Source organism: Danio aesculapii, chromosome 10, assembly GCF_903798145.1.
Source record: "Danio aesculapii chromosome 10, fDanAes4.1, whole genome shotgun sequence".
In the NCBI taxonomy this organism is placed as follows: Eukaryota; Metazoa; Chordata; class Actinopteri; order Cypriniformes; family Danionidae; genus Danio; species Danio aesculapii.
This window is the reverse complement of record NC_079444.1, coordinates 26,723,679-26,747,950: the sequence shown is the minus strand read 5'-3', so window position 1 is coordinate 26,747,950 and position 24,272 is coordinate 26,723,679. Positions and strand designations below refer to the sequence as shown.

Sequence of the window (24,272 nt, the reverse complement as noted above, 5' to 3'; positions counted from 1 at the left end):
CCAATAAAACAATAGATTTTTCATTATATTAATTTATGACTCTCTACATACTTGAAAAACATTGCAGAATTATTAAATGTTTCTAAACCAATAATCACGTAAGATATCTTAGAACTCTTCAGTAAAATATTTTCATCAATTTCAGTGACTTCTATTATCATGAACAGAACAATATTTCTACTCCAAAAAATCCAACTTTGTGATTCCTTTTGGCAACTTTTGTTTCAATGATGATATTTCGGGTTTATCTTTAAATATTTCTTTAAATATTATTTGAGTAATGGAAAAAAAATCACCTTTCAAACATTTACAGTGCTGCCCATGCTCACTAGATGGCATCTGTTTCATCGGCATGTAAAAAAGTATGTTTGTTTTGTCAGGTGTCTGAGAATGCCCGGTGTGGTTCTGTTGATGTTTACCCTCAGTTGGCACAGATTGATTCTGAGTTTAATCTCTGCTAATCTGTCTACAGTCCTAGTTTGTCCGTAATGGGATTGTTTGTACCGAGTGCACAGGATGGATTCCCTCTTTATTAAAGTGCTCGAAGACAAAACCAGTGTCTCTCAACTCAAGTAAAGAGCAATACACTCTGGCCTGACCTTTCGTAAATGCCCAGGAATCCCAGAGATCTGGAAGCCTCTCAGCGTCTTCTTGGCATGTTTTAAGCCTTCACTATGATTAAACTTTTCTTCAGTCTTTGTTTTGGAATTCCAGGGGTGCATTTCCCAAACAACGGCGTTACTCTCAGCTGAACTATCATAGTACGATGCATCAGTTGGAAAAAGAACGATGTAGTGACGAGTGTTTCCCAAAACCCATAGTTTCTCTGTCGCAGATCCATTGTTTGAATGACATTAGTTAAAACGTAAAACGCCCATAATGATGCTCTAAACGGGGTGGAGTAACTACTTTAGAGAAGAACCCCATAATTTCTTTGTGCAGATTATATTGTTTTACACACACATGCATTTAAAATAAGATCCAATATTAGTTTTGCTAAAAACATGCAGTCGTTTTCCATATTAATTAAAATATATGTAAATGGAACATATAGGGCCTGTGTTTCCTTTACAAATAATATTGAGAACATTACATATTCTATTCTAAAACATAAAATCACTTACAAAAGCTAACACTATTCTAATCTCATATATAAATCATATAAATAAACAAATAATGAGGCTATTTATTCTGAAATGAAATTTAAAATTTATTAGGAAATGAAAAAAAATCCTACTTTAATAATAATATTAATGATGATAACGATTATTATTATTATTATTATTATTATTATTAAAGTAGGATATTGTTTATTTATTTATTTTTTTTAAGTCTAGTTTTACAATTTGACACATGTAAACCACTGCAAAAATGTTCTAACCAACAGGCCCATGTCATATACAGTACAGATATTTAATAAATAACCTACTATAAATTAAAAGCATTAACATTTGCTGTGTTTTTTGTTTTCACAAGCTTTAGAGACGTAACATTAATTCCGCTTTTAAATAATAGGTCACCTACAGCTTTTGTCATGAGGCTGTGTTCAAAATGACCAATGTTTTCAAAGTGCACTGCGAAGGGAGCGCAATTGTAAACATGACGATCGCTAAAACTGAACTGTAAAAATACGTTGAAAGCAAATTACACCTAAGAGTGATGACTTTAATGCATTTTTTATTTTTAATCATTCCAAGTTTAAATGTTACAATGTTCTAAATGAGTAGGGAATAGGGGGGATAAGTGGGAATTGAACACAGCCGGGAACTTTGTTTCTAACTATAGCTCCAGAGGTGTAGTTGCAAATGCACAAGTTTGCGATGCAGTTTGTGAACGTTCGTTGAAACGCCGGATTTGGGAAAAGTCAAATAAATGAACTATGTTTGAAACGACGCAACTTGCGACCTTAGTTGGCTAACAATGGTTTTGGGAAAGGCCCCCCAGAGCGGGAACGACGGTTAAGTTCAAATATTCAGCAGTTTGTGTATTATTACTTCTACAGGAGTTCTTTAAACAAATAGAATGATTTTGAATTTTAGAATGTTGGATTGACGTCGATTTGGCTTACAATAGCTATGCCTTAATTTTTTTTTAAATGAAAGTATGCATAAATGACGTATTGAGGAAGAGTTAGCGCCCCCTACTGGCTAATACAGGTAATCCCTGCCTGAAACAACAACAAACCATCACAGAAGTTTTAATATATTTATTTTATGGTTATAATGTAAATTATAATGGTTTGAAGCAGGGTGCGAATTGTAAATTGGAATGAATTATACAATTCTACATTGATCGGGGGGTCCACTTTTTTGGTTAGTTTTCAGTAAATCAAATTTATCCATTTATTTAAATGACATCAAATTTATAGATGTATTTAAGTTGTCAGTGTTTTGAGGGAAATTTAATATATTCTTATACTCTAATATATATTTCAGAGATTACTATAGCTCAAGCTATGCATCTAGTTTTACTTTACTTTTAGGCTTTATGTAAATACAAACACCTGCTTTAGAAGAATAGTGTCCTGTGACCAATTATGACATCCATCGCTGCTCTAGATCTGCTTGTTTACACTGTTGAATGATTCTTGCAAAGGCTGATTGGTGCAATTATGCACGAACCCCTACAATGGTGTAAACCATTATAGTGGTAGTCAAACCTATTTTGTATTATCTATTATTTTAATTATTAATTATTTAGGATACAGATCATGGAAAACGATTTCTCACTATTTACAGGCTGATCCGCCCATGCATCTTATTTTGACATCCTTTAGGGGGGATCAGGCATTAATTAGGGGAGTCAATCCCCCCCAAACCCCCCTGTAATTCACACCCTGGTTTAATGGAAAATGTTGTGGACATGTCGGTCTATACTGGTATATGTTGCCTTTTTTTGGTGGCATATTAAAATCTTTAAATCCTAATTGATGTATCTAAACACACTAGGCAAGGCACCATTAAAATACTGTTTTTTTGTTTTAATGATAACATTGTTGTTTTGTAGTAGGTTGGAAGGTTATTTGTAGTGGAGTCCATTAGAATCTGCTGTAATGTTTTTTGCAGGTAAGTATAAAAATGTCCAGTCTGAAATTGTGTGATGAGTATGCATTTAAAGAAGAGTAAAATAAAGATGTTAATCTTTTAAAACAGAACATGTTTTATATATTTTGTGTTTGCTCTCTGTTATACAGAGTGTTAAGCTTTTAAATCTTTGTTCTAAGATTACAAAGCTTAATCGCAGTGCCTAGCGATAAAAGTCCTGGAACAGGCCAGGAACGTTTTGAACACAATCCAGATCTTAGAAAATGTTTAACATTTACTAAAGGTCAGAGTTCATGTTGGTCTGTGTTCAGTATGAGTGATTGCTAGCACATTCTACATATATATATATATATATATATATATATATATATATATATATATATATATATATATATATATATATATATATATATATATATATATATATATATATATAGAATGTGCTATAAATGTCTAATCCATAACTTAAGTAATCTAGTCAGGTAAACACTTCCTAGCCTGCCACAAGCTTTTACAACCAAATAAAATGAAATCAGCAAATTTATTAATAATATTAAATGTTAAGGTTATATCTAAATTTGCATTTATTGATGTAATAATATTATATGTGTATTTAAATATACGTTATAGTCCGATCTTATATTCTTATTACGCATTCATTTTGAGTGAAGTGACGATGTAAAAAGTGTGAAGTAAGTGTATGTGACCAAGTGCGTGTCGACCTCTGTCCATGGTGCTGGATTTCACAACTCGTGCGCCTCGCTAACTAAACCACACAATAAATAACCCACCCACGTCTGACTGAAATTATTTTTTGCAAACCTGTGTTTTCACGTCGATCTTTAAATGAAAGAGCTTGTATTATAAATGTGACAGTAATGAGCGAATAAGCGCGGTCAAGGTGTCTGTCGTCGCCACTGCAGCATCATCTGCTCTGCGGCTGCTCAAAGCTGCTGCTACCGCCGCCGCTGCTGCTAACAGTCCCGCAGACAAAGTCATGAAGGGAGGGAACTTCTGAGGCTGAGAAGTGGGTCTACAACCCCACCAAACAGGCACATTAGAAACAATGGCGGAGGCTAATCCACTCAGGGGACTGCCCCGGATCCAGAGGGCTGCGGTAAGATGGATTCTGCTCTGTTTTGGACCGGGTTTGTGCTGCAGAACTGACTGACGAGACTGCGGGCGACGGGTGGGAGTCTTGTTCGCTTTATATTAATGGGAAACTGCTAACAAAATCACGCGAGCGTTAGTCATTATAACTGTTTGTTATGAACGAGATGATTATTGATTACATTTAGATCATTAGCTGTGAGATGTCGCTACGGTTTTTGAAACACACACCTGGGCTCCTTCGAGTAGGCTAGTCTATGTATTACATAGCGTAATATATAAATAAACTAGACTTTTTTTGGGGGGCTCTGCATCAGTGTTATGCAGTATAATGGTAAGTTTTAACCTCTAATGACGACCATTGTTGCGAAAAAGTATGAGTGTCTGGTGAAGTTTATCGATCACGAGTCTATCAGAAAGAGAGAAGACAGACAGCCTACACTTACTTGTCAGCATTAGTAGTTGAACAGAGTCAACAAATCCAGCCTGTTCTATGGATTTAGCCTTTCTAAGGCTTTGAGTAAAAAAAAGTGCACAGCAGTTGCTTAGCAAGACTGAATTTCTTGCTTTAATCAGCAAGAAATGTGTCAGAAGAGCTGTTTGTTTAATCTTTTAGCTATTTTAAGGCTAAAACACATTTGATTTTAATTTTCTAACTTAATCGTCATTTTAATATATGCATTTATAGAAATAGGTGGGTGTCTGACCCACATTTTTACATCTATGAAGACATTAAGCGGGAGGATCGAGGATTTACAGAAATGTCATATCCATGAACAGCATTTGGTATCACTTTATTTTGATGGTCCCTTTAACACATTTTGTTGAATTTAATTTACATTGCATCTACAAGCCAACTAATTCTCAATAGACTATAAGTAGACTGTTAGGTTGGGGTTAGGGTTAGGGTTATAGTGTAAGTTGACATGTACTTGCAAAGTTTCTTATAGTCAGTTAAATGTCTGTTGAAGGAGCAGTATATCAGCAGATATTAAGCAGACAGTCTACTAAAACTCAAATGAGAATTGGCATGTAGCTGCAATGCAACTTTTAGTCAACAAAATGCGCAATAGGGACCATCAAAATAAAGTGTTACCCAGCATTTTAATAAACATTTTGTCACTCTTAAAAATAATGTTGTTTATTGGCATTAAAAATAAGTCAATTAAAATTCTGGCATCATTTACTCTCCCTTCACTTGTTCTAAACCTGTTTGAGTTTCTTTTTTCAGTTAAACACATAAAGAGATGTTTTGAAAAATGTTGGAAACCGAAAGCCATTGACTTCCATAGTATTAGTTGTTTCTTTACTATGAATGTGATGGTTACAGGTTTTAAGCTTTCTTCAAAATATCTTCTTTTGTGTTCATTCATTGTTTGGAAACAATTGAGGCTGAATAAAAATCTTTTCATTTTTTTGGATGAACTATCCTTTAATGGTTCCATAAAGAACCTGATCTGACTTACTTTTGCTCTAAAGAGCCTTTTGTGCATTAAAAAAGTTTCGATTGATGTTAAAGATACTTCACTGGAAGAACTTTTGATTTGAATTTCTTCATTTTTAAATGTATATGCAAGCAGCCACCCTTTCTTTAAGATAACATTTTTAGTTTTATTACCAGTTAAATAACCAGAAAGAATGTTGGCTACAACCTTCAAGTACTGAAATCTCTTCTTCAGATGTCATTCCCTGGACATCTGCACTTAGTTCTAGTGGTGAGACCCAAAACTCACCCTCAGACGACTGGAACAGACCTCGGTTTCCGCTTCAGTCAGGACGACTTTGCTCTCAAGATGCCGGTAAGAGAAAATGAATATTAAAGATGTGTACTACAATAACTAAAATGACTTTATAGTGATTAGATGTGAGCTAAATCATATTTAGGCCAGTCACTGCCTGATTATGTGGTAAAACATTTAATAGCTTATATCAATTGTTTAACAATAATAAGTCCATTAATAAGCCTTGACAGTTAGCTCACTAATCAAATGCACGCCTAATTTTAGTTAAATGATTTTTCATTACACATACCAGGCTTAATTAATTCTCTGCTCATCTTCTGCCTCATTCAGATGATAATGCTGAGCTCTCTGTCAGACCTGCTTCGCTTCATTGATGAAAACCAACTGAGCACTGAGTTTGGTGGGAGTCTGGAGCAATGCCACAGTGACTGGATCGTCCTGCGAACCGTAAAGCAGCATATTGTTTTCATGAAGGGAAAAAAATTGCATAATGGAATCAAATTGAATCAAACTGTTGTAATGTATGCTTCACTATTTGATGCAGATGAAAAACAAACATATCTAATCTCTTATTAAATGCTATCGGTTTATTTCCTATTCATTGTGATGTCACGTGAGTGTCATTTTAGGATGCTTTGACCTACAGTTGGAGGAAATGCTGAGTAATGCATATTGTCTATGTGTGCTGCCACCTGCAGGCCATAGAGAGTTTTGCTGTGACCGTGAAGGAAATAGCTCAGCTCCTGCAGACCTTCGGCACAGAGCTGTCCGAGATCGAGCTGCCGGATGACGCCAGCGGCATTGAGTACTTACTCAGATCACACACTGAAAAATACAGACAGATGAAGGTATGGACAAATATGTATTATTATGAGCTGAACATATGATTTTATATAATATGATCACTTTATATAATACAATAAATGATTATCGCTCATTATAATGATAAATATACAGTTGAAGTCAGAATTATTAGCCCCCTTTCGAATTTTTCTTTCTTTCTTTCTTTCTTTCTTTCTTTCTTTCTTTCTTTCTTTCTTTCTTTCTTCTTCACAGTATGTCTGATAATGTTTTTTTCCTCTGGAGAAAGTCTTATTTGATTTATTTCAGCTAGAATAAAAGCAGTTTTTTATTAAAAAAAAATTTTAAGGTCAAAATTATTAGCCCCTTTAAGCTATATATTTTTTCGATAGTCTACAGAACAAACCATCGTTATACAATAACTTGCCTAATTAGATAACCTAACTAACCTATTTAAGCCTTTAAATGTCACTTCAAGCTGTATAGAAGTGTCTTGAAAAATATCTAGTCAAATATTATGTACAGTCATCATGGCAAAGATAAAATAAATCAGTTATTAGAAATGAGTTATTAAAACTATTATGTTTAGAAATATGTTGAAAAAATCTTTCCGTTAAAGAGAAATTAGGGAAAAGATAAACAGGGGGGCTAATAATTCTGACTTCAACTGTATATAAAATACTGTGCTTTAATTCAAATTCAGTAATATTTTATGCAATTAAAATCATAACGTGTATTTAAAAATATTATATTATACATAATATATGCATATTATTATAAATATTATGCATTTTCTAATAAGTAAGTCTAATGAAAAGGATTTGACATTTCTGGCATTTTAAATAATACACGTCTAAATGCAGTTCTCACTTTAAAAAATGTTTTAAAAACTTATTCCCAGCTTTAAATGCAAATTTGAATCCCAGACTTTCAGTGTTTTTTTATTACTTTTGTAAAATTAAATTAGTATAAATCACAATGATTGATTTTCACAAAAAACATAAACAAAAATAAAATGTTGTGCTAATGCAAGATATCTAAAAAGGAATCTTGTACAGATTAAAAACAAACAAAAAAGATGAAGAAGAAAAAGTAAATATATAATTCATTCATTTTCCTTCGGCTTAGTCCCTTTATTCATTAGAGGTCACCACAGCGGAATGAACCACAAACTTATCCAACATATGTTTTTTGCAGTGCATGCACTTTCAGTTGCAACCCAGTACTGGAAAACCCCTATACACACTCATTCACACACATACACTACAGCCAATTTAGTTTATTCAATTCACCTATATCACATGTCTTTATGCTGTGGGGGAAACCGCAGCACCCAGAGGAAATCCACGTGAACACGGGGAAAACATGCAAACTCCACAGAGGCAACAGTGCTAACCATTGAGCCACCCAAGAAAATATTAATAAAAATGAAATTAATATTTGTGTAGCAAAAATTTTGGTAACACTTTATAATAACTACACACTATGAATCATTTACTAAGCATTAGCATCTAGTGAATTCATTATTTGTTAAGCATTAACTCTACATTAATAAACGTTAGTAAGCAGTTTATATCTGTAGCTACAAATGATCTATTCTTGACTTATAAGCACCTATATGTGCTTTATAATTGTATTTTCATACTTAGTTAATGATTTATTTTTCATTACTAAATTAAGTATTGCATTATTTACAAACCAGTTGTATTTAAAAGCAGTTGAGGGTTTTTCAGATCATTCAGAATGAGTTAGTAAATGATGAATAAACTATTGAAATCAACATTTACATATCTTATTATTCAGGCATATAGTAATGGTTAACTAATATGTTAACAAATGCTTTATTAACTCAACTTCATGCAGTTTTGTGACCTAATCTAAAGTGAGGACTATTTATGCTTTATAAATCCCTTATAAATGACAAATTAAAAGCTCAGAATCAAATTAACAATAATATTTGCAATCTTTTCTAAAAAATAAAATTGTAAACTGTAAAGTTTAAACATTGCTGAATAACAGGAGTGTCAAAATATGACATACAACTGGATAAAACAACAACAACAATATAATATTTTAACAATATAATAAGATGCAATGTTTAAACTCTACAGTTATTTTATTTTAGATAAGTTTGCAAAGATTTATTTTTCATTTGAAGTACAGTTTTATTTGTGTATCTTTAAATGAAAAGGAATGAACAATGTCATTTTTCTTGTTTAGAATTTAACTGAGCCTTTATTTGTCATTTATAAGGGATTTATAAAGCATAAATAGTCCTCACTTTAGATTAGGTCACAAAATTGTGTGAAGTTGAGTTAATAAAGCATTTATTAACATACATAGTAACCCTTAACATATGCCTGAATAATAAGACATATAAACGTTGATTTCAATAGTTTATTAATCATTTACTAACTCGTTCTGAATTATCCTAAAAACCCTCAACTGCTTTTAAATACAAATAATTTGTAAATAATGCGATACTTAGTTTAGTAATGAAAAATAAATCATTAACTAAGTATGAAAGTACAATTATTAAGCACATTATAAATATGTTTGTAAGTCAAGAATACAGCATTTGTAGCTGCAGTTATAAACTGCTTACTAACGCTTATTAATGTAGAGTTAATGCTTAACAGATAATGAATTCACTATTTGCTAATGCTTAATAAATGATTTATAGTGTGTAGTTATTATAAAGTGTTACCAAAATTTTAATGCAAGTTATAAGCATATAAGCTTTTAACATGCAAAACGGTTACTCCTAACTTTAAATAAAATTTTGATCTTCAGATATTCAATGTAGTATGATGACTTTTGTAAGGCATATTGTTACACTTTTTAACATTAATTACCTATATTAGTTCCTGTTAAGTGACAACGTACCATAAATCTAATGCATTTATTAATATTACTTTACCTCTTACTGAAAAATTTAAGAGAAAAAGTTGCTACTGTTAATGTTAGTTATATATTTGTTCATGTCAGTTGATGGTAGGATGGTAGGAATGATTGCTACAACACAATGTCTTGTTTGATAAAAAGAGATATACCCCAATATACATGTCATAAATAGAGACATATGTTTTGAAAACTATTACAGGATGACATTAGGTCGGTTATGAGAGAAGGACGGCAGCTGCTCTCAAACCTTGAGGCTTCAAAAGCAGTGGAAGGAGCTGCAGCAGAAGACAGAGACATCAGCCAAGACAAAGAAAGAGTGCAGAGGTACTGTACATCCAGCATTACTCAATAAATTATAAGCTCTTTCAGGTAAAGCTTGGTAACTCTCTTATTAAGGAGCCTTTAAGTGAATCCTTTTAATTTTTATGCTCCATTATTTGATTATCCAATCAGCTGTTTATCCCAATAATCTTCCAGCAATATATCATGTTTATTTGTTTCTATCAGGCTCGTGGCACAGTTACGAGACATGGAGATGGCTTTTGATGGCTTTTTTGAGAAGCACCACCTCAAGCTCCAGCAATACCTTCAGCTGCTCCAATACGAGCTCAGCTTCCATGAGGTATGAGCCAGTGTTTGTGAACTGAAAATCTGAAAATAACATTAGAGTTCTTTTAAAACACTGCTTTCCTTGTAATAATGCATTTAGTCTTGAATCACTAAGCATTTATACTGACATTTAAGACACAAAAAGTGCTCTTATGTCTGATATTTTTGCTATGAAAAATGTTGTGTGCTGGGCTGAACGTAACCGTTGTATGTGATTTAAGAAATCAAAACAGAATGAACAGAATAAAATAGGTTTGCTAATGCAAACTGCTATGACATTTTAATCTGTGTGCTGACTTTGCATTTTACCCAGTTATTTAAATAAGTTTCACTATACATTACACTGTGTGAATAATACAACATATTAACAGCTGTGGAAAGATCCGTTTTGGACTTTAAAAAAAGCTACAGTAAAAATCTGTAACCTTGTTAACACTACATTTTCTTACTATATACAGTGAATAACTGTAAATGGACTTTTCCGTAATTCCCTGCATGACAATTAACTTTTTATGCTGTTTTTGGTTGACATTACTATGGTTGTTTTCATTTTTTCCCCTCATCAGTTATGTACATTGGAGGTTTGTTACATTTCATGTTGATAAATAATATTTATTGCATTATTTTTAATTACATTACTATTCTATTCTATTGCATTCACACTACTATTCATGTTTGTGTTACTACCATGATGGTGTTTAGTAGTTGTGTGAATGACACCGAGCACCTCCTATATACTGTATAGAATTATATAGTATATACTGGGTAGTAGGGATGTTACGATTCAATTACGCTTCGATTTGATTCAAGATACTAATCTCATGATTTAGTCACGTGTTTTGAACAAGAGCCCTTTCATTTGATTTTACAAAATAAAATCTTTTCTGCGATAACTAAATTGGATTAATACAAACTAAAGAAGACTCCTTAATATAAACAAACTAAAACTTTGACTGTGCAGCTAAATTACACATTTAAAATGAATTCCAAATCAAAAAAGAACAACACAAACTAAAGAAGGCTCTTTAACACAAACAAACTAAAAGTGTGACTGTGCCGGGATTTGACATATATATATATTTTTTAATATCAGAATATCTATGTTTTCTGGCATAAGCTGAGATCTTTGCACATTTACAATGTTCCCTGCTGATGAAAAAACTGTTTTACTGGGGACTGGGATGGCTGGTGTGGAGAGGAAAGCCTTTCCTAAACCAGAGAGCAGTGTGTACAGAGGTGGTCAATAGACCCTCTGCTTTAGGGAACTGGCATCAAATACTGATTATAATATATAATAGATGATAAAATAAGCAAATTATTAAAATATGCCTGAACTAAATTGAAAAAGAGAGGGTAAAAAAGAACAATCTAATACTTGTTTTTACTGTACTGCATCATATTCGTTCTGTTAGTGCAAGTAAATGTCTTTTTGCAATATTTGCACACAGTTTTTGTTTGTCTGGCGCGTCACCCCACTGTCATTTTAATCTGCTGCTCCACCTCTTGCTCGCCGCTGATATGCAGGTAAAGCAAGTTTGGGCCTGTAAAAAAAGCGCCCCCTCTGTTCAAAACATGTATCACGATTCATTCAACATTTGTATTGATTTGAATTGTCACATATATATATGAATCGATTTTCAATCAACCGACTACTTACATCCCTACTGAGTAGGCCCACACAGAATCTGTGCATACAGAAATTTGCAGATATTTTAGCCCATCATTGGGTCTATTTATTTACTCATATATATAAATGTGTTTATATATATTTATTCAGTTTTTATATTGATTTCAGTAATATTCTAACTAATATGCAAATGTTTATGATTTTCTTTATATGAAAGACTATTTTATGTCTTTAACTAACTAAATTATATGAGAGACTTGCTTTGTTTATCAAACAAGTTTATGTAATTGGATTTGCATTGCAAACCTTAAATAAAAAATAAAAAGGTATAATTTTTATTGCATGTTTTAAGATTTTAGTTACTATATACTGCAAAAATTATTCCACATAAATCAGCAGATTTATTTATTTATTTTTCAAAATTCTGTGCAGAAATAGCAAAGATCTGGTGATGAATATTGGGTTATGGGTCATGACTTTCTCATCCCCGACATGCTTTTGGTTGCATTTTGCATGTACAATGTGTAGACATTAGTACTTCAAAACATTGGTGTATTAACACTTTAAATGAATCAAATATGATTGTTCACTGTATTTTTATTTTATTTTTACAATTTCTTTTATGGTTTCTATTGTATTTTTAACATTGCTGCCATTTTTTTTCACTGTAAATTTGACTGATTTTTAATGAAAGACCTAGATCAAATGCATTTTGTTATTATAGCAATACTAAGTAAACAGTGCTATATTTATTTTATGTAAAAGAGTATTAAAGCAGAACAGAGTATTAAACTCAAATGCATAATTGAAAAATAATTATTTGGCCCTGATCTGTTCATAGATGGAGGCCATTCTGGAGAAGCTCAATATCCAGGAGAAAGCCATCGCATCTGTGGGGACAGCAGTGGCTCAGACGGAGCAGCTGCTCAAAGACCTGGAGATGCTTGAAAACACAGCAGAGGTTGAAAATATTTCACGTTCTCTTTTTCATGAGTAAATACCAGTGTTGGGGGAATGCATTACAAGTAACCTGAGTTATATAATCGGATTACATTTTCAATTAACTAATAAAATAATGGATTACTTTTTGGATTTTTAAGATAACTTTTGGGAAACTTAAAAAAATAAAATAATGCTAGTTATGTTGTTTTCCCATGTATTGACTGAAAGTTCTCCTGTTCCTATGTTGATAGAAATTAGAAGTAAATTCAGATGTGTTGTGTTTGATCTGTAAACATGATGCTTAGTGTAGCTCTATAGCCTGAAAGATTTCACATTTTCTTCAGCCTGAGATTTATTCATTTAACTTTTGTTGTAAAAGGGCCTAATATTAATGAAAATGGAAAATATTTATTATATATATATTATTAAACTGGACACTTTTTAGAAATGGGTTTATTTTTAAACTCCCCTAGATTTAAACAGTTGAGTCTTCCTTTAATAAAACCTTAATAAAAGTTACTTTTTAAAAAGGAAATAATGCAATATTGTAATATATTACTTTTAAAAGTAACATTTCCCAACACTAGTGAATACTAGAGACTGTACTTCAGTTCAAATGTTTTGCTCACCAAAAATGCTGACTGATGTTGAAACTAATACCAACAAGATAGAAGGTCTTTTAACTAATACGCATGAACATAAAGAAGGTGTTTGATAAAAAGCTGAGAGCGCTCTGTTGTTCTTGCAGGATGAAATGGGCCGTGCTCAGATTATTATTCTGCATGGGCACCAGCTGGCAGCCAGTCATCACTATGCTCTTGCCCTAATTGTTCAGCGCTGCAATGAACTAAGGCACCGCTGTGACACTCTCACAACCGCTCTGCGTGCCAAGCGGGCATCTCTCACACGCATTCGAGACCTGCTTTTGCGGTTGGAGGAGGTATTACCTATGCATGCATCATGTAATATATGGATTTATGCAAAGCACATAGAGACTGTGCATTTCTGTGTATGGGCAGACTGTGCGTTGGTGTGATGAGGGGGCTTATCTGCTGGCGAACCAGCTGCTGGATAAGTTTCAGTCCAAAGAGGGGGCGCAGGCAGCCCTGCGGGACATTGAGACGCTGATGGAGACGGCACCCTCAGTCCTACGCTCTAACCTGGATATCCTCAGTCTGGAGTTTGAGGCGGTACTCACACCACAGCTGCAGGTACTGTATTTCACAAAATCTCATCTGATTCCATTAGACAACCAGAGGATTGATTGCTAAGCATATTAATTTCCTACTGCTCTAATTTTCCTCCTAAGAAAAAAGACTGTAGACTACAGTTGCACATGTCTCCTCTGGAGTATCAACAATTATGATGATGATGATAAAGTCTTTGTCACATACACTTTTACATGTTGTGAAATTGGACCTCCCTGACCATACACAAACATTACACATTTCAGAGGAAGACAGGTCAAATGAGAGGTAGCTTTGAGAAAGAGGAAATAAGATACATTTGGGAAGAGGGATGCGAAAAAAATCCCAGATCAGACTGTCCATGAAGTAGAGCAGTGTGAGATCACGGGGAAAAAGCCCCAGCACAAGCACATAAACACATGGGGATGGGAACGGGATGTGGATATAGTCCGATGAAGGCGGCAGCCATCTGGACCTGCAGCCAGGGGGTGCTGGTCACAGGCCTGCCTACCCACACCGGTGGGTGAAAGCACACGAAGGCATGAGATGCAGGGGTAGGTAGTGATTGTCTGTCTGTAGCTGTGTACGTGTGTGTGTGTAAGCCTGTAGAGTCTCAACAGGTGCTCTTTGAACAGGGAGCAGGAATTCAGAGCGCCTCGTTATCTTGTTCTCCCGGGGAAGTTTTCTGTCTCCTGCCGAGGCCATCTGACCGGAAAGTCACAGGGGCATCGAAAGAGAAGAAAAGGTTTTTCAAATTTGGGTCAATATCTGCCAATTTTGCAGATATCAAATTTCCATCACTGGTCTCCAGGTCTGTCCAAATCACGTTGCAAAGCTGCTAATTTCACCCCAGTGTTTTCCAATTTTTGGTCTATAAGCACTGTCTGATTTGTAACAACTCACCACAATTAATCCAGCTGGCCAGCTTGGTGGGGTTTTGAGCTACACTGACCGCTTTCATCAATCGCCAATACCCCAGGGCTCCGCCTAAGCCCATCAGCAGAAACCCCTTTATGTAAGTTCAGAATAGATAGAAATCTTCAATATCCTCCAGGCATAGAGTGGCCAGGCACAAGGCGTGCCATTTCTACCACCCATCCATCATGTATCCAGCTGCAAACGTCCCCGCAGGACAGTTGGGTTCCCCCGAACCCAGACTTCTCGTTGAGAAGATAGTGGCAATTGCGTTCATAGACCAGTTGATCAAATCCATAATTCCTTATTTGTTTAAAGGGGAGCCTCAGAGATAGAATAAGATAAGACAAGAGGAGCCATATGGGAGAGGAGAAAAGTGTGACCACCTTCGCCGAGAGCCAAAGAAGAAGATCATATTTCCAAATGCACCAACTCCTGCAATCAGTTGTAAGAAACTTCAATATAAACTCAAATATTTCTTAAAAAACTGAATTATCTGAGCTGTGTCAACTACATTAACTTTACATTTCTATTTATTAAACTTTGCCTCGTTTAGAGTTTCATCCATTCTAGAGAATTTTAGTAGAAATGCTTACTCAAAAGAGGCTAAAAGGTAAGCACTAAAGTGGCTAAACCTTAATTCTCTAAAACACTTGTTAACACATCCACAGCCCATGCGGAAAACTTTGGTTAGAATCTAACTCCCAACGGTGGGAGTAAAACTGGAGGGGTCACATTGGTGCCATGACCCAGACAGGAAGAAGTGTATAGGGGTGAGTGTAATAGAAGGCAAACAGTAAGATCTGTGTGTGTAAACCTCACTCCTCTTTTGTCAAAAGGCATTGACAACTAATATTAGAGGCTGCAGTCTTTAATACCTTTGCTTCCCATGCTGTAAATGCTCATTTGCAATTTGTTTGCATTAATGCCGTGCCCCAGATGGGAGTGAGGTTTACGCTTCAACTGTTTTTATTGTCCTTGTTAGTGTATCCCCTAAAAACTCTGGTTCAAATCCCACCATGCTCTTTGAGTACAACCAGAAGAGTTACAGTGGTGCCATGACCCGGATGGGGCTAGTAAGAGTCTGTGTGATCTTACTCCCCTGGTGTGATGAACACTGGAGGCTCTAGTCTTTAGCTTCACTGTTAGCACTCACCAGTGCCAGAATTCCACTTGTCTGAAATGCAACATTGCTTTTGTCCTCTTTTGTTACAGTGTGTCCTTACTCAATCTTTATCCATCAAGCGTCTATTTTAGGTTTACCTCCTGTTCTTTTCTTGTTAGTCTCAGATAGAGTCGGTCATGGAGAAGGTATCAACAGTGCAGGGAATGATTCAGAGCAGACAGGCCTGCTTGAGGAAACTGGCTGATATTCAGGTCAGACCCATCCAGCTAGTCGCTCCGAGGCCCGAGACCTCCCCACGCTGCAAATCCCCTCTATTCTCTCCTAAACACAGTATGTTTATCTGTTTCAAACACATGGTAAACATAACATCCCCATTTGTCTGAATATTTCATTTCTATTTTTAAGGTTTTGACGTGAACTCCAGTTTAAGGTTTTCTTTCGATCTTGCTCTGCCTGGTAAAAAGGCCTCACGGAAAGGTCCCAACACTAAGAAGGTTTGACCGACTGTCCTTGTTCATCTCAAAATCATACTGCGTCTACTTCTTGCTGACATCTTCAGAAATGTATTTATGGCTCTTGTAGATAGAGGTGATGCACGACTATGAGGAGAACCGCAGCTGTCTGTCCTACGGTCCAGAGGGAGTCGAGAATCCCGACCAACATAAACGGTGAGCACTTATGCAATTTCTTGACAAAAATGTGCTTATGAATCACGAAATCCTTCTCATCCTCCTCTCTTTGTCTGTCTTGCACCAGTCTCTTTCCCTTTCTGTCCTCATCTCTTTCTTCCCCTCTCTCCTCTGTTTTTGCCCACGCATCCCTCGCTTCTGCAGCCGCGTAATGAAGGAGCTGATTGAGACCGAGAGAATCTACGTGGAGGAGCTGATGTCTGTTTTGCTGGTAATGTCCTGACCAAATGACCTTGAAGTAATTGGCCTGTGTTTTGTTTTCCCTCATCCCATTTGCCTAACAGCTGTAATGTTGTAGATGACCTCATGTAAATGCAGTCATTTTGAAATCACATCTTTGCTTTCACACTGTAGTTTATAGTGCCACAGTGACTCACAACTTATAATTATGTACATTTTTTCTGTTGACGGGTCCTTCACTAGGCCTTTTCCCCTTTGCAAAAAACTTTCTAAAGACGTCTGTTTCATACTCATTTAGCTGCTTGTGGGTTAAATTTTGGTGCTCAAGTGACCAAGATATAACCAAGAGAATACGATAATTTTTTCAAAATAAGATCATTCAGACTTAGATAATAAATAAAACAGAAATAATGAATGATTTCTTGTGCTGCCTGGTACCATCCATGGACCAGTACCGGTCCGCGGCTCGGGGGTCGGGGACCACTGATTCAGGGAACATTTAGAAAACAATGATGTAGAGCTGCCCAATTAATCAAAATAAAATCGAGATCACAATTCAGTAAAATCTGCAATTGTCATGCACATCCTGTCAGGGAAGCACGACTCTGTGGTCAGTATTAAATCTACTCTGAAATATAGATGGTGCTGTCTCACTGAAACTCCAAATTTGCTGCAAAGAAGAGAGATGGGATATAAGAGCAGTAGATTTAACTGCTTTTACTGATTCAATGCGACTAATAAACACATAACTATGGAACTATCTCATAGAATGATTTAATTCAAACACTTGACTGAACATATGAGGCGAGTTTACACATTGTTAAACGTGGTATTTTCAAATGCTTTTAGATGTAGCAGCAACACAGAGCCATGGTTCACTAAAAAGTGACACAAACAGCTGTCAAATTGCAGAATGATTATGTTCTATTTCACAATTGCACTGATTAAATCATCAACTTTTTTGCATATTGTGTCAGTGAACTATGGCTTCATGTATTAAACACTGCTCCAATAAAGCTTTACTGCTCATTACAGACAGTGGTGTTGTCAAAACGTTAACAGTAACAGTAGATGGCGATGTCATACTGTAAATCAACAGTGCGCACCTGTGCACATATGGTCTTGTAGTCCACTTCTTTTGTTTTAATTGTTTGATGCATGTGCATAGAATGAACATTCATATAAATGTTCAAATCTCACTATTTCCATATAATGATAATGATTTAAAAAAGTTTTCAAAAGTTTGGGTTCCCAGAATGCTATTTCGGGTCCCCAGCTGCTGTTGGGGTGTTTGTGTAAATTAACTTTTCCAACTTAAAGGTCTCGTGAAGTGCTTTGAAATGTGCATTTTTTAAATGCATATGTTGCTGTACGTACACAGTCAAACACACTGCCTTTAAGTATAAATTGCATTTGATAGCATACACTAACACAGCTGAAAGATTTATCCTTGTCCATTGTGTATGTTTCTAAAGTAACAAGGGCTAAAATGTTTCTGTACTTGTTTGAAGTAGTTTTGTATATCTTATAATCCTCATAATCCTATAAGGCCCAATCAAACACCCGGTGCAAGACGTGTTTCCAAGACATGTTTCTTTTTTCAGACCAATGCAACCTTGATTTTCCCATCTTCCACCACGTTGTTTAAATAGCAAATCCATTTGCGCCACTTTGTGGACTCATGGGTGTTTCAGTCTAGGTGTGTTAAGGTGAATTTTTGCCACTTTGCTATTTTGAGGAACTAAAATAGACTGTTCAATAGACTAGCTGAGAGCAGGTCTAAAGTCCAGCGCAGAGCGTGTTAGTTGTGCGCCTCACTTAAATATTGCTTAAAACATGCAGGATGTACAGCAATACAAAAATATCTTTACAAATGAAAAAGAATTAAAGGATTAAAATATTACAAAAATGATTTTCTACATAAATATAAAAACCACTGCCTTAATGCCTTCATCTCGGGGGCTTTTTCAGTGTATTCAGGACAACTTGCTTTTCATTCATTCATTTTCTTTTCAGCTTAGTCGCTTTATTAATCTGGGGTTGCCACAGTGGAATAAACCGCCAACGTATCCAGCATATGTTTTACGCAGCGGATGCCCTTCCAGCCGTAACCCATACAAACTTGCTTTTGTATAATGTTATTATATTAGTAGTTTTATTGTTTATTATATGTATATTTACATTTGTTTTATTAAAAACAAGCTTAGATTTGTGCGAATGCGAGCGTCTGATGTGCGTTAAGGCTGTCACACACCGGATGCGCTGCAACACGGCGCGCACATGACAGTTGAAAGTATCACACACCTGACGCGCACATTCGCATGGTAATTGAAATAAAAACTAATCAGATGGCGCTCTGTGGTGCAGCAGAAATATATACAGCGTCCTCGTGGCTGGGCGCCGCCGACAGCCGCCGACTTGCGGCGTCGGTGTGTGTACCTTGATAAAAACCTATGATAAGAATTCTGAAATTTATGGCGCTGCGGTGCTGCTCGGCGGCGCTTCTGGTTTGTGACCCCCTATACTTGCAACCAGGGGCGTAGTGGACATTTTAAAAGTGGGGGGGACAGCTGTATGAGATCATACGTTAATATAATTATTAATCACCTGTTTCTAAATGGTCTGTCTCTAAAAGTGAGGGGGACGGATCCCCCACGTCCCCCCCGGTTGCTACGCCCCTGCTTGCAACTGTCATGTGTGCGCCGTGTAGCAGCGCATCCGGTGTGTGACGGCCTTAACTCATTAAGAGAATAAGCTCAACCCTGTTAGACCATGCGCCGAGGCACAGAGCGTATTTTTCCATCCTTAAAATATCAAAAGTGGATTCGGACACGCCCTTAATGCTTTTGTGCCCTGTGCTTCAGACTTTGCGCCTAGACTGTTAAAATAGAGCCCATGGGCTGTGTCCGAAACCACACACTACTCAGTAAGTACTGCATTTGAATTTAAACGTACTACTTGGCCATTAGAAAAGTAAGTTCTATACAGTATGAATGTCAGTAGTATGAATGGAACTCGGGCGTACTACATCCGCCATTTTGTCATGATCACGTGATCTACCCCACTCCCATTTATGAATTCTCTCAGGGTGCATCATGGGAGAGCGTAGTGTCCATCCGATGCACACTCTAGAATCGCGTCAGAAGTAGTAGGCCATCCGGGCACTTTTCGCTTACTGATTTTCGGATTCTATGAATTCGGATACGCTACTCGGCTCGCATACTCATTTTAGTGAACAATACAGTATGGAAGTATGCGATTTTGGAGGCAGCAATGTTGTTTTTGGCGTATTCAGTAGTTTGTTGTTCTGTTTCTTTTTGAAACTATGACACCTTGTGGACAAAATAAGTAGTGCAAAAATTACTCAAAGCATTTGGCTTCTGTGCAAATAACATGTCTCACACTGTGCGCATATCATAGTGAAAGTACTTTGAGCTTAAATTTTGCATATTTTTCTTTTACTGGATGGCAGGGTTACAGAGCAGAGATGGACAACCCAGCTCTCTCTAATATACTGCCATCTGTACTGCGAAACAAGAAAGAAGAGCTGTTTGGAAATCTGCCGGAGATCTATAAATTCCACAGCAGGTGAAAAATGCGCCCACACACACATGCACACACATGGACATATAAACAATCACACATTCATGCTGACTTTGCTTTGTTGTGCAGGATATTCTTGCAGGACCTCGAGAGCTGCTTAGAGACCCCAGAGAGAGTGGGTGCAAGGTTTCTGGAAAGGGTGAGCCAGCTGGACTTTTGAATGTTTTTTGCCATCATTTTAAAGTTAATTTCTATTCATTGCATCACAATCAACATTAATTATTATTATGATTAGTATTACTTAATAACATTTCAAAGTCTTCTTGTAATATTTTTTGCAGAAGGAACATTTTCAGGTTTATGAGCGCTACTGCCAGAACAAGCCTCGCTCAGACGCCCTCTGGAGGCAGTGTTCAGATTCAGCCTTCATCCAGGTAATACAGTGTGTATTTTTGTTTATATCACACAATAACAGCTGATAGACATTCTTACAAATCAGAGAAGCAGATATTCATACTGATAGATGGTGATTGTTGAAATTGTCATTTTAGGATATTCTGATTATTTGTCTTTTTTGAACTTTTATTTTGCTAATTTGCATCTTCTACTGTCATATGCAGGAGTGTAAAGGGAAACTGGATCATAAATTGGGGTTGGACTCATATTTGCTGAAACCTGTTCAACGTTTAACCAAATACCAGCTTCTTCTAAAGGTGCAAACATAAAATAAGAGTACATTTACACAACAGAACGGAACTATATACCCTTTCACGTGGATTCACAAAAACAACTAAAAACTGTATTATGCCAAGCCAGTAGATGGCGATATCACTTTGCTAACGTTATTTTGCTTTTTTTAATACTACTCACACATACCTATAGACCAGTGATCCCCGAAGTAATGTAACCGTTTGTTTCATTGTTGCTCATTTTATTTTTTAAATATTATGAAATAAATGAGAAAATTACCCATGGCAACTTAATATAGTTAATATAGCAACGTAATATAGTTTGGTATATTTAACTTCGGCCCACGGCTCATAATGATATTTGGTTTTTGGCTCTTCATATGAAACTACAAAGGCAGTCAGTTTGACCTTTTTTTTAAGTTTGTAATTTATTAAAATAAACCCATATATACTGTAACTACTGTACTCTGACCTTTCCCAAATGTGTGTCTATTTTATTCTAACATTGTTATTTAATTAAAATGACAAAACTTACCTTGTTATTTACAAAAATTACCTTGAATGGCCATAACCATCAAATTGACCGCAAGCATTTCAGCATCCTCTACTTTTTCCCGTGCCATTGAATGTGTGTTTAAAACATGACTTTACTTCAGACTTGTCTTTCAAAACAACATTTTTACTATGGTGAAAAAATGTTTTTCCTTCCTATTTGACACACAAGGATCGGTTATGGATCTCTCTTTTAACGAACTCATGATGTGAATCAGAGGTGTTAAGTAAGGAAGACATACAAAATGTGCAGGGCGGGGGGCCCGAGGACCAGAATTGAGAACCATTGGACTAAATGAACAAAATGAACATACACCTTTGGGGGCAGTCTAGTGACTCATACACTATTATACGCTGTATTAATATATATATATATATATATATATATATATATATATATATATATATATATATATATATATATTTTTTTTTTTTTTTTTTTTTTTTTTTTAAGGTAATGACTTTTATAATATAAAATATGACAGATATTCAAAGCTTAATTCAAAAATCTCAGTAGAAGCTTCAAATGTAAATATGAAGTGACAAAAATTCTAAATTCAATACGACACAGTCTTATATTTAGGTTATATAAAACCACATTACGTACATGACATCGTTTCCACAAAATCATGTTTTTCTATTTTATGATGATAAAGGAATTGATCTACATAATCTGTGCACTACATAACCCGTTTTCAAAAGTTTGCATAAATGAACTACCAAATGAATGAAGATTTTCAAGTATAGTCGAAAATGGTTTCCTAAATGGTTTCTATCTCTCTTATCAGGAACTACTGAAGCACAGCTCAAACTCTCAGTATGCATCTGAGCTGCAGGGGGCGCTAAATGCCATGCTGGATCTCCTCAAGTCTGTCAATGACTCCATGCATCAGATTTCCATCACCGGTTATGAGGTGCGGCCAACAAATGAAAAGGTTTAGTGTGATTGACAGTCAATAAAAGATATTTGTGAAATATCTAAACATGCTTTTCTACGTGTTCTTTGAATCTAGGGTGAACTGAGTGACTTGGGTCGCGTCCTTATGCAGGGGTCCTTCAACGTCTGGATCAACCATAAGAAAGGCCCGACACGCATGAAGGACATGGCACGCTTTAAACCGATGCAAAGGCACCTGTTTCTTCATGAACGAGCTCTGCTTTTCTGCAAGAAGCGAGAGGAAACTGGAGAAGGACATGACAGGACAGCTTCTTACAGCTTCAAACACTGCCTGATGGTGAGAGAGAATGAGAGAACATCGATTTGACATTTAAAGTCCCAGTGAAATCAAAATTTGAGTTTTTGAGGTGTTAGTATAATTATGCTAGTCTTAAAGGGACAGTCCACCCAAAACTGAAAATTCTGCCATCATTTACTCATCAATCAGTTTTTACTCTATTGAACACAAAAAGTTATTTGAAACCATTGACATTCATAGAATTAGTTTTTCCTACTATGGAAGTCCCTTGTTACATGCTTTCAGCTTTCTTCAAAACATCTTCTTTTGTGTTCAACAGGAGAAAGAAAGTCAAATATATGTAAATACTTGAGGAATGAGTAACTAGTGAGTAAATTTTCATTTTTGGGTGAACTATGCCTTTAAAGATGTATAGTCTATAATCTAGTGTGCTACAAAACAAACTTTGCATTTAGAAGATATAAACATTCAATTTTTTAGGTTTTGTCACTTCCAGCAAAATGAATCAACAGTTTTGTTGACATCATCTCATAGTTTGGCATCTCGTCAAATCTTTTGAACTATCAAATGATCTCTAGTATTTGATACATCCGACTCCTGATGCTGAAATCGGCCATTTATTCACGTCAAAGAGCGTTCAAATCAAGGGTCCAACTAAACACTTGCAAATAAAAGAAAATAATAAACAGTAGGCTAGCCAAGCCATGTTGATCTGAAATCCTTATTTGTTTCGAAACGCACTGTGCGCAATAACTCGCCACGACAAGCCTCGAGGGGGGAAATACATTGCACAAACATACAGTGCATCCAGAAAGTATCCATAGCGCTTCACTTTTTCCAAATTTTTTTTGTTACAGCCTTATTCCAAAATGGATTAAATTCATTTATTTGCTCAAAATTCTACACACATTACCCTATAATGACAATGTGAAAAAAGAGTTTTTGAAATTGTTGCAAATTGATTTAAAAAAAAAAAAAAATCACATGTACGTCAGTATTCACAGCCTTTGTTCAATACTTTGTTGATGCACCTTTAGCAGCAATTACAGCCTCAAGTCTTTTTGAATATGATGCCATAAGCTTGGCACACTTGTCTTTGTGAAATTTTCCTTATTCCTCTTTGCAGTACCTCTCAAGCTCTATCAGGTTGGATGGGAAGTGACAGAGTCCAGCCATTTTCAGATCTCTAGAGATGTTCAATAGGATTTAGGTCTGGGCTCTGGCTGGGCCACTCAAGGACAATCACCGAGTTGTTGTGAAGCCACTCCATTAATATTTTGGCGGTGTGCTTTTGGTCACTGTCCTGCTGGAAGATGAACCGTCGCCCTAGTCTGAGGTCAAGAGCACTCTGAAGCAATTTTTCATTCAGGATGTCTCTACATTGCTGCATTTATCTTTCCTTTTATCCTGACTAGT

At 35.8% G+C, this 24,272-nt stretch overlaps 1 protein-coding gene across 1 annotated transcript in view; it reads left to right on the top strand.

Moving 5' to 3' along the window:
• Positions 1–3,952: 3,952 nt before the first annotated feature.
• Positions 3,953–24,272, top strand: part of LOC130236425 (proto-oncogene DBL) — a 32,363-nt gene continuing 12,043 nt past the window's right edge. The window contains exons 1-19 of the mRNA XM_056467125.1: positions 3,953–4,161; positions 5,834–5,953; positions 6,227–6,343; positions 6,595–6,744; positions 9,801–9,925; positions 10,109–10,223; positions 12,679–12,798; positions 13,528–13,719; positions 13,799–13,990; positions 16,166–16,337; positions 16,413–16,501; positions 16,590–16,675; positions 16,841–16,907; positions 20,349–20,464; positions 20,549–20,618; positions 20,761–20,853; positions 21,040–21,132; positions 22,449–22,574; positions 22,674–22,895. Coding sequence (XP_056323100.1) covers positions 4,111–4,161; positions 5,834–5,953; positions 6,227–6,343; positions 6,595–6,744; positions 9,801–9,925; positions 10,109–10,223; positions 12,679–12,798; positions 13,528–13,719; positions 13,799–13,990; positions 16,166–16,337; positions 16,413–16,501; positions 16,590–16,675; positions 16,841–16,907; positions 20,349–20,464; positions 20,549–20,618; positions 20,761–20,853; positions 21,040–21,132; positions 22,449–22,574; positions 22,674–22,895 — 2,316 coding nt within the window. The 5' untranslated portion in view covers positions 3,953–4,110. The remainder of the gene's footprint in view (positions 4,162–5,833; positions 5,954–6,226; positions 6,344–6,594; positions 6,745–9,800; positions 9,926–10,108; positions 10,224–12,678; positions 12,799–13,527; positions 13,720–13,798; positions 13,991–16,165; positions 16,338–16,412; positions 16,502–16,589; positions 16,676–16,840; positions 16,908–20,348; positions 20,465–20,548; positions 20,619–20,760; positions 20,854–21,039; positions 21,133–22,448; positions 22,575–22,673; positions 22,896–24,272) is intronic.